At 36.0% G+C, this 13,130-nt stretch overlaps 1 protein-coding gene across 1 annotated transcript; it reads right to left on the bottom strand.

Moving 5' to 3' along the window:
* Positions 1 to 2,878: 2,878 nt before the first annotated feature.
* Positions 2,879 to 6,187, bottom strand: LOC126627058 (protein NUCLEAR FUSION DEFECTIVE 4-like). Its single transcript, XM_050296479.1, has 3 exons — positions 5,580 to 6,187; positions 3,860 to 4,803; positions 2,879 to 3,759 (listed from the first exon to the last, which is right to left on the bottom strand). The coding sequence occupies exons 1-3, from the start codon at positions 5,913 to 5,915 to the stop codon at positions 3,264 to 3,266; spliced, it is 1,776 nt and encodes a 591-aa protein (XP_050152436.1). The 5' UTR covers positions 5,916 to 6,187; the 3' UTR covers positions 2,879 to 3,263.
* Positions 6,188 to 13,130: the final 6,943 nt, after the last annotated feature.

Below are 13,130 nucleotides of genomic sequence, written 5' to 3'. Positions count from 1 at the left end.
TAAAGCACCGAACTTTCAAATAAACACAGGTTGAATTAACAAAAGCACATTGAGAATCATATGATTGCAATGTCCTAAGATATATCAGTTACCGAATCTTTAACACCTCATAATCTAGAATACTCAATACAACAAATTACTCGGGAAATCACGTATCTACAAAACTCAACAAGTTAAAGCATTGAACTTTCAAATAAACACAGGTTGAATCAACAAAAGCACAATGACATCCAACTAATCGGAAAAACCATGATCCCAATCAACAAGAGGCCGCAAAATGAAATCCAACGGCCTATTTTGTTCCCACGAAACTCTGGTGATCCTAACGACAGATCACAGGGTGTATGTATATATCTGAATTCCAAGTTTTTCGTTTCCCACAATTCATCACAAAACCAAATGAGAATTCCTTCTTAGAAGTAAAATCTCAGCTATCAAACACTTCAAGTGAATAAGAAATTGAAATCAAACAGAAAAACCAAGCTCCAAGTTTGAACAATTAAGAACAAAAACCAAATATCAAGTTCTCAAATTTACTAAAATTTGAAGATATATGATGAAATATGCAAATCCCTCACAAGCACAAAGACATGCAAACAATCCAAATAGCTGCGAATAAGACTTCAAATTACACATCCAACCTGCCCAATTTCAGTAGCTTTGACTAAATCCCTAGATTATCATTAGCATTGCTGATAACTTATGAGAAGAAACAGCAAAAATAAATCCATATATGCCACAGTGAAACCATACAGAAACATATATATATAAGAGATATGAACTTTACCAGTTTCAATATTTTGGTCAAAGAGACGCCACTGATGAATTCTCCACAAAATTTTTATGCTCGCCCTCTATTTGCCTTGATCAAAATTCAAATAATCCCAACTTCTGGATTTTTTTTTATATTTTTTGGTGCAATTCTTTCAGTAGCTGAGGAGTTTTGCATGTACATTTTTCTATACATCCAGACACATATATATAGGTGTAGCATCGGCTTTTGTAAAATGATGCCACCTAATCATTTGTTGGCCTATGGTTAAAACCCTAACCATGGTTAATTTTTTGGCGAAATTGCAACGATAGTCCCTGTAGTTTGCCTGAGATTTCACTTTCGACCTCGTAGAAAGTGAAACAAAAAACCTTCAATGGCAAAATGAAATCTCGGATAAACTATAGGGACCATCGATGTAATTTTAGTTTCTTGTAAATCGTGCCACATGTCCATTTTAAGACCCTAACCATGGTTATATTTTGCGCCGATTTGCAACAATGGTCCTAGTTTATTTGAGATTTCACTTTCGTCCTTGTACAAAGTGAAACAAAATTTCTACAATGACAAAAGTGAAATCTCGGATAAACACAGGGACCATTGTTGCAATTCGGCTTAGTTTTTGTTTTGGTATGCATGGTTGCTACATTCCTACGTTGCCATATTTATTTTTCCCTAATACGGCAATTTTAATTAGGAATACAAGGTTACGAAAATTTAAATCTTGTTTTGCCACATATTTTGTCTAAGTTTATTTTATTCTCATCGATGTTATATTACATACTGTCCCTTTCGGTCACATTCTTGAACCGTTGTACAAGCTATGAGCTTATCTATTTAAAAGAACTACTGAATAATGCATTTGTGTAAAATTAAAACTTAATTATCACATAACTTTTTTTTGAACAAAATTATAACATAACTTAGTTTGCAAGTAAACACAATGAAAATTTAAAATTTATTATCTTATCCTCCAATTTCACTTTTATTGTTCAAGTCATGGGTAGATTTTCTTTTATTACTCATGGATTTGAAATTAATTATGTAATCCTCCCAAAAATGGATACTTTAAAAAAAATATTTAATGGATATTAAGTTCAATGTATTTTACTTTTTACCATTTTTGGCAAACAAAATCCAATGTATACAACCTCAGATTCTCTCAGGTGGATATGCATGTATATCTGTTTAGTTTCCTTCCATATATTGAAGGATTTATGTAGATTTTATTTTGACCAAGAAAATCCATTTCATGCTGACGTGGAAACCAACAAAATTTGCCATCTTAAGTAAGAGAGTTAGCTAATTACCTTATTAAAGTAACCATATTAGGCATTCACAAAAAATTATATATGTTTCTTATTTTTGTATATTTTCCATATTAATAATCTTGACTGTATGAGGAAGAGTTGAAACTATAACATAAATGATGGTGCTATTGACATACCTCTTTTTATATCTTACACACTCTTCTTAATTTTTAACCATTGGATCAAAATAAAAAGATCAATGAACAGAAACTAACATGTGTGTAGGAGGTAACCAGAGTGTATAAATAGCTCCACCCTAATAGAAAGTGTGAAAGACTACACTATGAGCCTGTTTGGTGGGCTGAATGGGATTAAGCCTTAGGGATATGATTAGATTGACATGAACTTTAGGATAAGTTAGATAACTGATAACCCACTCTATTGTAATTCATAACTCATCATGTCTAGTTTTATCATCTCGCACTTTGACACAATAAACAGTAGACTAGACTCAAGTATATTTTAGTTGATCACGACTTATATTATCCAGCCCACCAAACATGTTCTATAGGCATTTTTGCCTTCAATTGGATTTTGGGCCACTTGGCGGGCTTCACTTTCCAGGTATCTTTCCTTAAACCTCAAGAAATCTCAGCCTTCTGAAGCTATTGATGTTGTGGCAACTGCATATGTTGTTTACATATAAATATCAAGAAGTTGAAGCGTTATTCATTTTTCATTGAACTGTAATATGTCTGAGCTCCAATCATGAATAAAAAATCTACTGTGCTCACATATCGTGATCAGTTGGATGAAATATTCTTCATATCTTTCGAATGAAAGATGATAGAATGTATTTGTAGAACTCAATGAATGAGTGAGCCAATTTTTATTGATATATATAGGGCTACAAAGTCATCGTGTAGAAGGATACAGAAAACATAAAATAAAATCAGTATAGGAAAAGAACTATAAATCCTTCTCGGACTGGGACTGGGCTGCTGCTCCCGTGTCCTTGTTGGAGATGGAGTGAAGAACCTTATCCTTGTTGGAGTGGGAACGTGTTGCAGCAACCAGAGAGGACTCTGGTTTATCATCGAATTGTTCTTCCGTTGTAACACGAAAAAGAAAAGAATTCCATTTCATGTTCAGTGCAGAGCTTGGATTCATAGGGAAGAAAGGTCTTTCAGACGCAATGTGCTGATCGCCATAGGTATCCAGTTGCCTTTCGCTTTTGCAGCTCAACTGCTCGATCCATAGAGCTGTGTATAAACCCTCCTAGTCCGATAAATAACGATTAAACTTAAGACAAAAGCAACAATGCAGAGTCCTGAAAGTATTCCACAAGTGATGGAATAGCATACAGTGCCAACACAAGTGAGTGAGTCGTCATCCCGGAGGGGTTTTATGAGCATTGAACCCGAAATTTGGCGTCTGAGTGCGGCTTGTTCCTTTGCGTAGTGATCGTATATTCCACTGGCAATCACTTCTGAGAATATAAGAGTACCAGCAGGATTTGCCATTGTAAGAAAATTGTACAAGGCCCCGAAACTCTTCAGCCCGAATAGCTCTGAGGCTGCAGCTGGCAAAATTGCCCAGTGAGCACCATAACCAAGTCCTACCAGCACAGTAATCACATAAATCTGCCCTGGCAATCCCACGGCATAGTAGAAAAGCCCGAGTGCCATGATGACCTGAACTACCGCCATGGCCACGGGTCTAGGGTATGCGTAATCTCTGGTAAAAGCAACACAGATGCACATTAGGACTAGTAGGTCATCGTATGAAATGTATTAAGGAAATATTTACCGAAATTTATGATTGTAAATTATGTCACCTTACTATAATCTCAGAGAAGTAACCGCCCCCAACGCGTCCAAGAAAGTTCCAAATGCTGATCATGGAAACATAAATACTCGAATCATCGTACCCAAGTGACTCGGTTATTTGACCTAAATTGTCAATAATTGTCAAACCAGAACCAGCAGCCAGCAGTAGGGAAACAAATATGAGCCAGAAATCAGCCTTTACCAATGCCTGCAACAAAGTAAAATCCTCTCCTCTATGAGGGCCTTTTCGCCTCTTAACTCTCACTGCTCCGACAGCAGCTGCCTGGAACAGCTTAGCCTGAAGCTGAGCAATTCTTTTCTGTCTTTCGGACATGGGAAGCGAAACCACTTCCCGAGACTTCTCATCCTCCACCTCACTCTCCACCTCACTTAAAATGACCTCAGTCTTGTCCTGCTCAGATTTTCCAGCTTCTTCACTTTGCGATTCGAGGAGAAGGCTCTCCTGCACAGAATGTGTTGGCTGGGAAAAGAAAACCAGTATGACGGGGATCACAATTGGAAGCAGAATGAGAACGATCAAGATAACTGCACACAATGTGATCAAAGTTTGACTTATGTTGACCAAATCCTCAAGGAGCAAAACTCCAAACATATAAGCTGCCAGAACAAGGCAAACGCTGTAAGTAAATAGGAAGCTTGAATTGTCAGATGGCCTCACTTGCCTGTGACCTCCCACAGGCCTAACAATGAACATCAGAGCAACGGCAACCATCGATGGACCGACTGCAATCATAAAAATCAACGAGGATTCATTCGGAGCATTGATCATTGCATAAATCTGAGTCAGTATTGCGCCACTCAACCCGGCGTAGCCTTTTAGGATCCCGACTATAGGACCCCGGCTTTTGGGGAAGTTTTGCACACATGATATCAATGCTGCTGTGTTGAAGAAGGTCTCTCCGTTGGTTCCCACAAATATACAAATGCAGAGCTGCAGAGAAGGGGGAAAAAAAACTTGGTTACCAATTTTGGACACAACAAAATGCAGAGTTTTGAAATATCAATGAACAAATTGCACGTCCAATTCAGTACACCAAAAGTACGAGCCTAAACGGGCAGCGAAGAATCAATTGAACCAAATCCACACCCCAATTCAGCTTCGACATGAACAGAAACTGTATGACAGTTTATGCCAAGAAAAAAACATTAAGATAGACTACAACAACTCTTTCCAATTGAATGCACAAACAAATTCCCATAGATAATTCTAACTGCACATCAAAGACGTCTACAGAAGCAAAAGCAGCGAGCTCAAAAGGCAGCAAAGAATCAGCAGTCAGCACTTTAACTCCTCTCTTTTCCTACCATTTGATTTACCAACAGAAAAAATTTCACCCTATTTACCCTTTCCAAATCCTAAGCCCGGTTCGAGATTACTTTTATAGAAAGTACTCAAGTTCGTAAGGAGTTTTGCTAAGTGTTTTTATTAAAAAAATGTATGCTTTTTATTAAATATTCAAGTACTTTCTAAAAAAGTTAGTTGGAAGTGTTTCCTGAAGAAGCATGAAGCGCCTTACTTCTCCACACAGCGCTCCTATGATCTAGAATCACAAAAGCACTTTTGGTTGCCAGAAAACGCTTTTGGCCCTTATAGGAGCCGTCCCGAACATCCAAAACCAATCATAAAAATGAAAATTGAAAAAAAAGACAAGAAGACTTTGATGAAGAGAATGAGACTTTGGATTGAAGTTGAACAAATTAACTCACCACCCAGAGAGGGAAAGCAGGCAAAGTCTGAGAGACTATAAGCCAAAGCAAGCCATACCCAACAAAGTTGAAGGCTGCTCCAATTACCAAAAGTCCCCAGGTGGGCAATATTTCAGACAGGCTTCCAGCCACAAACCCTACAGAGTCCCCCAAGTCCTTGGCCACTCCAAGAATTGCCAACTGTCTCTGGCTGTAGCCCATGGTGGACTTGATCACAGGTGATATGCTCCCAAAAAGGTACCCTACTCCTGCAAAGGATTGGATCCACATTGCACACACGAACACCAGCCATCTGCTGTTGGCGAAGGCCTTGAACTTCCCATGGAGTAGGACCATCTTTTATTTCCAGATGGAGTCGACGGCTGGCGATCACTGATCAGATGATGATCAGAGAAGCTAAGTCTGCTGCTGCATCAAAATTCTATGTGGGATAGTTGAGATCTCTGATGAATATGGAAAATGGATGAGTGGTGAATGATTGGTTTTTTGGTTGTCTGGTTTGAACTTGCTGTATAAATATAATATGAATTTGACCGCAGGTGTGTGATTTGTGTAGATCGCATAGCTGTAAACTAATCTTCCTGGTCTGACCAAAGTTCACTATAACTACGAGAAGGTCAATATGTAGTGTCTCTCTTATAATGACAACATGAGGGATCAACAGTAGTAATGATAATACCGATATTGTCCTCAGTTTAACTGTTCGTGTATACCAATAGGTGTGAGGTTGTTTTACAAAAAGCTTGGATCCACGATATTAGAGTAGTGGAACTGAAAACTACTCAATGTATGTTGTATTTTATTATGTTTGTGTTTTTTTTTAATTTTTTAATTTTATATATATTGGACTTACATTCTTCAATAAGAAGACATGCTAACGTGCCATCTACGAAATATTTTGAGTGACAGTCATACTATTATAATATGAGTGACCAACATATTATTAATCTCACTTCTTATTATATGAGTGAACGACATGATTAATATATATGTCATAGACCTAGTAAAAACAATCCATGTATTACAATATGAGTGAAAAATATGACGAATATTTCATGAACCAATGGTCTAGCATTAATACATTGATACAGGGCTTATAATATGAGTGGATTGATGACACCACTTGATAACCACTTATTGGTGTGATGGTTATACTAAAAAATTACTCATAATCAGCCTACGAAGCAATAACTTTGAGCGTTTTAGTTAAAGAGTGACGCCAATTGATTTCAGTTTTTTTTTTCTTTTAACAAACAATATTATCTACACTAAAGAAAGGTGGGCTGAGCCTCATAATGAGCTAGCATAATATGGTTCAAATTCGTCTTTGGCCAGTTGATTTTAGTTATCATAACAGATTGTAAGATTTGCTTCACTAGGGATAGAGTATTGATCAGGATAAAAATGTTATAAAGAGTTCCAATTTCTTAAGTTAGGTTCTTGTTCTTTTCCACATTCTATGAGGCTGTGGAGTACGTGGTGTGGTCAAATAAGCAAGTTACATGAACGTGATGGGATCATAGGAGGATTGGAAATTAGCATCTCAGACAAATCTGAGGATGATTAATTTATGAGTTAAGACAAAACTAATAGAAAAGTGCTTAATTACTTCCTAGTCTCTGACCTTCACGTTATATATTTAAGTATTTGGAAATTTCATTGCAGGTGTGATTGCTTATCTGTCATAATTTACGATGTTCTTGTGCATATTAAAATATTATCTCTCATGTGGCATGAATATGTTTTCTGTGTTTCCTATATTTTTTTACTCATTTTTTAATTTTAGATAAAAGAGCAGGACTCGAACTTGAAATATCTTCCAACGTTAAGAGGAATGAAACAAAAACAAACTCTTGTAGTTCCGTGTATGCGCTCCAACTATTTCTTCGATGGTGAGCTAGAGATTTCTTTCGATTTGAATATAAAACGTCAAGATTTAGAGTCGATCTAGCAGTTTACTGCTAGTCAAATCAATATTGTATTAACTTAATCATTTGCATAATCGACATATGTTTGGTTTTATCACAAAATCTCTCGATAATATTAGTACTTGAACTATTGACCATAATATTAATTTGTTATTTCAGATTAATCCACCCATTTTTATTTTGTTGGATTAATCGCCCTATATAATCAACCTCGATTGTCATGTGTATAAAATGCAAGGCCCTTTGTCAAGTGGCTGTTTCATCATTGGCCTTCTCTGTACGTTGATTTCATGTCTTTTCCGTAAGAATTGGAATCAATTGTGAGCCGTGCATGTGACATAAATTCCAAACCTAACACAAGGTGGTCGATTGAGAGGGAGTAGACAATGTGTATCCAAAGGATACCTAGCTACCAGTCTACCACCGTTACCTTTGCTATCGCCACCACCGCTACCACCGCATCTCCAATACCATCCCTATCTACCGCCGTTTTTTGTCACTACCACCATCAATTAGGAGTGGGCAAACGGGTATAGGAAGCGCGGATCACGGCAGGTAATCAAGGTTCGGGGCGGATACGGGTTGGTTCCAATTTTTTAATAAGGGAAATGGGGTGGGGCAGGGTGATGGCATTTTAGGGGCGGGCCGATTCCAGATGTATAGAAAAATAGGGCCCCGGACCAGCTTGTTTGTAATTGCAATGGACGGACGAGATTGAAAAGTAACATACCATCCAATCTTCACCGTTAGTTTTTACCCTAGGTCTCCTTTCTAATTACAGACTCGAGTCCTCGACTCTCTCACGTGCATCGTCCCCTCCCTTCCACTGTTGCACCCACACTCCGTCACTCCCCGTCAGTCATCTCCTTCACCACCCCCATATCATTACCGTCGCGAGTTTGGGCCCTGGCAACCATCACGATGACCAATCTTCTGAATTGTTTTCCTCGACGACATCCCAGTCTTAAAGAACCCAGCCAACCGCACCACCCATCTTCTCGATTCTCCTTCTCTCCTCCTCGACGACATCATCGTCATCGTGACCAACGACACTCCATCGCCGCCGCCAATTCAGGTGAATTCTTTAACCTCTAATGTTAATTGATGCTTAAATCTGCCAAATCTAAACCTAGTCCTTCCCATATTTTGCATAATTTTTTGTGTTTGTAGTTTGATCTATTGGGATGTATGTAATTCTGATGTGGGTTTTCGATTTGAATTGGACTATAGTTCTTGAGCTAATTCTTATCTGGGTTTACTTGCTTACTCACTTAATTGTTCAAACTTTCGTTTGATTACTTATATTATTTGAGGTAATTAATTCTGATGCGGGATTTCTAATTTGGGGGTTTTCTTCTAGATTTTCATCAATGTGCAGCTGAAAAAAAAATCAGGCTTTTTTCTTCAATCTGTGCAACTGTTGTGCTGTTGTAAAACATGAATTTTTTTTTACATTGCTATAGAATATTGTTCTTGATGGGGTTTGCTTAGATCATAAATTTTTTTTCTTCAATCTGTGCAGCTGATGTGCTGCTGTAGAATATTGTTCTCCATAAAAAATAAAAAATAAAAAAATAAAAAACCCGTGGACCCAGCTCGAACCGGCCTATTTGAAACGGGCCAAGTTAGGTCCAGTTCATGTAATCTAATTTGTTATACCTGTCCCAACCTGCTCTTTTTTTTTTTTTAACCCGAATCTAGTCCAGTCCCTTCAATTTTAAGACCGGCCCGTGCCTAGCCCTAGCATCAACGTCATATATATTTCTAAAGGAAAACTAATGAAAAGAGCTTGAAAACTTTGAGTTTTAATGATAAAGACAAAATAAAGGGTAAAGTGAATAGTACCAGGATTGACTTTTTAGTGTAAAAATGTGGTTTTTCGTTAAAGTGAACAGTATCGGGTACTTTTCGTTAAAATTCCCTATTTCTAATACGAAATGGAAAATGGGTACCCATTCACACGGTTATCTGGCAAGCTTTTAAAGTATCAACTTTTGCAACTTAAAGCATCAATTGAGGTTGTTTCTGAGATTTTGGCAACCTTAGACGTAAAGTTACAGTTAATGCTACCCCTTTTGACACCCTGTTTTCACATGCAGGGTTACATAGGTTTTAAATATTGTTCGTTACGGGAATATTCATTTTACGGACGTATTGACGGGTACATTTTGAGAATATACTTTATACATGAATATAAAAATTAAGTAGTTGTTGTGAATAAAATTATTAATTAGAAATGTGATCGTATAAATTTAAAAGTAAAATCCTAATATAATCGGAGATCAAATCCTTATAAGTTTGTATTACTTGCAAGGCTTCTCCAATCCGTGCCAATATATACAAACAAATACAGTAACAGATGGAAAAGGGATGAGTCTAAGAGGATATGTAAAATAACTTTACCATGGCTGAAGTTGCATAATACTTGGCCTCGAAAGAAATTCGGCATGCTGGTCGGGGGCGGGGTAGTTTGTCGCTCGTGGGTCAAAGCACAGGTTGGGGTGGGGATAAATTATAAGGTTTATGTTTGTAAAATGACGACAAGCAGATAGAAAAGGTGGAAGACTAATAAACATAAAGCAAGAAAAGCCAGCGATAAATGCTGGGGAAGTGGCGCTAAACGTAAGAATGCATAATATTTTAATTATTAATTACTTTCCTAATCTTTTTCCCGATTTTCGACTTGACTATGGGTTAATTATGACGATGATTACCATCTAGTGCCTAGGTCGATTTTTAAAACAATGGTTGTCGCCAGCCCCGAGCAAGGGCGAGGGGCGGCAGCTTAGGGCTGTCAGATCTCTGGTTTTTAATTTTTTACAAAGAGAGAGGCTCGAGCATAAACATGCCCTAGGGTTTGTGAGAATTTGGCTATCTATCAATTTACTTTCCTAGTGCATGTGATCTTGCAACCCCATTCTTTTAACCAACGTGTAATTGAAGTGGCGGTGGCAAGTTGAACTTTCCTCTTCCCACATACACCAAATTTGTACAACAAATTATGTGTGGGTGGTCGGTTGAACTTTTCGATTTTTAAAACCCTTTTCACGTGTACCTTTTTTTATTTTTTTATTTTTTTGGAATCATAATAGTTTAACTAAAATAAAATTATGTAAACCCAAACTAAGGTATTCGAAGAGAAATTGAAAAATTCTTGGGGCTTTTAGATCTAGGTCCAAAATCAAGAGTGTTTTTAGGAGTGAGTCCAGTTATCTAATTATATGTATTTATTTCTTTTATACTCATTTAATGTTTTCTAAAAATATTAAAAATCAATTAAAATCTTTTAGTATTATGCATTTTCTAACTCCAAAATATCTAATTAATATCTTATAACAAAAAAACTAATATACTAACATAAAACTATCTGCAAAACATTCTAGCCTAACTCAAGTAGCAAATTTATGAATGTATATTATACCTATAAGTGAGATATGAAACCTAATTAAAAGGTAGAAAAAACATAATATACCTATAAGCAAGACACATTAAACTGTGGCAGGTTGACTATGAAAAAAATCTGTCATGTAGGTAGATAAATACAATTAACCTGTAATATAGGTTGATTATAAAAATTAAAATAAAATCTATAAATAGGATAAAGCAAGAGGAAGAACAAGAAATAACAAAATAAATAAATAAAAAGAAATAATTAAAGAGATAATTAGGAAGAAATTTAATTTTTACAATAAATTTTTCATTGAAGAGATAATTATTGATAATAAAATAATTAAATTTAAGGAATTGGACTTCTTTTATTAAATTGGATTATTCCTACTATTGACTCAAAAAATTAGACTTATATCAAGTTTTCCCAAAATTCTTTTATGCTACATAGTATTAAATGTAACGAGTATTAAATACTCTAGACTAATTTGAATTATTGATTTTACAGTAGTTCTTTCATTCATACTATCAAATTCTCGTAACATTTAACGTTACGTGGCATGAAAAATGGAACACCAGAAATCGAAGAAAAAGAGAACAGAGAAACGTGAAAAGAAGCTTTTGCATGTTTGGATTGGAAAACGAGTTTTCCACATTTCCATGTAGCATGAACAACTGGGCAACATGCATGCACGTGTCATGTGTTGCTCAATTCTCAAATGGATTATAAATTTAGTACTCTTTTTTCTTTGGTCTGGTTTTATAAGTTTATACTTGATTTGTCCACTTAGTTAATACACCACTAATCAAGGAATTAGTATAATCAACACGTGACATGACATGTATAGCCAACAATTGAAAACGAAAGAAGAGCCAAGAGTAAATCAACATGAATACGCTTGCACCACATCGTCGATTGTTTGTTGGGATTATAAATAGAGTATATGATTCTATCACATTCTATTCTCATCAACCTTCTTTTCCTCCTCTCACATTTTGCTTGTTATCTTATTGTCTTTATAAAAAAATCAATATAATATGTAGACGTAGCTTAACCATAATCATTCAAGTACGAGATGAGAGAAGGGGAGAGAATCCTCCATTTCACCTCCTAATTCTAAGTAATCGTTGTCCTCTTTCTTTTCCTGATTCAATATTTCACGTGTGTATTTAACTAATTATGGTTATTTTATGTATATAATTAAATATATTTGAAAAAAAAAAATTATACCATTTATTCCTTCCAATATCCCATCAATTATAAGCTGATTTTGAAGTACTTTTAAAATGATTGAAAACCCTTTTAGTGAAAATATTTTTGACACTTAAATTGCACTTGCATTTTTAGTAGATGATTGGTTTAAAAAAATATTTTCACCAAAAAGTGTTTTCAACAATTTTAAAAATACTTCCAAATGAGTTGTATGAATTGATTGAATTAGCCTCTTTAACTCTCCTCCTACAAGATCGAAAGAAAAGAGATGTGATATCCACACACCCCTTTTTACTTCTCTTACACCTTTTTGGTTTTCGGCCGTCAGATCTGATGAATTGAAGAAGATTAACGGACAAAAATTAACAAGGGGTGTGTAAGAAGTAAAAATGGATGTGTGGATAGCACACCGCAAAGAAAAAGAATCAAGGGTTCACCAACTGCAGTTAGCAGATATTGATACTGGCTACCTTAAAAAACAGACTCTCATATAATAGAGAAGGTGTTATACTATATGCAGATACGGATGCACACTGAGATCAAGGTAGCCCCAGAACTATTAGGAGTTCGATAAATATACTTGAGAATGTCTTTCGAGGACCCTCCAAATGTTTTGTACGGATCCTTTTTGTACCTTCTAAGTATTTGATGTAATACATGTTAGGCATATCTCGACAGGTTGCATCAACAACAATCGCCAAATTTTCTTAGTGTCACTCATCAGATTGTTTTGACATATATCGATATCTGTTGACATATACGCAACATAATTTGACTGACAATAACATATCTACCAAGTATTCGATAAAATGCTTTAGTAAATAAATTAATTGCACACTTTTGTTCTGTTTTAATCTAAAAAATAATAATATTGAGACGTCAAGATTCGAGCCAGATTTTCGATAAGACAAATTTACCTTATTGCCTTGCCTTATCCATTGGAGTGGTGAAATGTTGAGGTGGCAAGATTATTGAATCGGATTTACTTTCTCATTTGCCTTGTCATACAACGCGCGAGAATAA

The sequence above is a fragment of the Malus sylvestris genome, chromosome 6 (genome assembly GCF_916048215.2).
Source record: "Malus sylvestris chromosome 6, drMalSylv7.2, whole genome shotgun sequence".
In the NCBI taxonomy this organism is placed as follows: Eukaryota; Viridiplantae; Streptophyta; class Magnoliopsida; order Rosales; family Rosaceae; genus Malus; species Malus sylvestris.
This window is presented reverse-complemented; position numbering and strand designations above follow the sequence as displayed.

Coding starts and splice junctions, on each gene's coding strand:
- LOC126627058 (XM_050296479.1), bottom strand. CDS start 5,915: ATGGTCCTACTCCATGGGAAGTTCAAGGCCTTCGCCAACAGCAGATGG. Junction 4,804..5,579: donor CTGCTTTCCCTCTCTGGGTG/GTGAGTTAATTT, acceptor CCTTCTCTGCAG/CTCTGCATTTGTATATTTGT. Junction 3,760..3,859: donor TTCTCTGAGATTATAGTAAG/GTGACATAATTT, acceptor TGCTTTTACCAG/AGATTACGCATACCCTAGAC.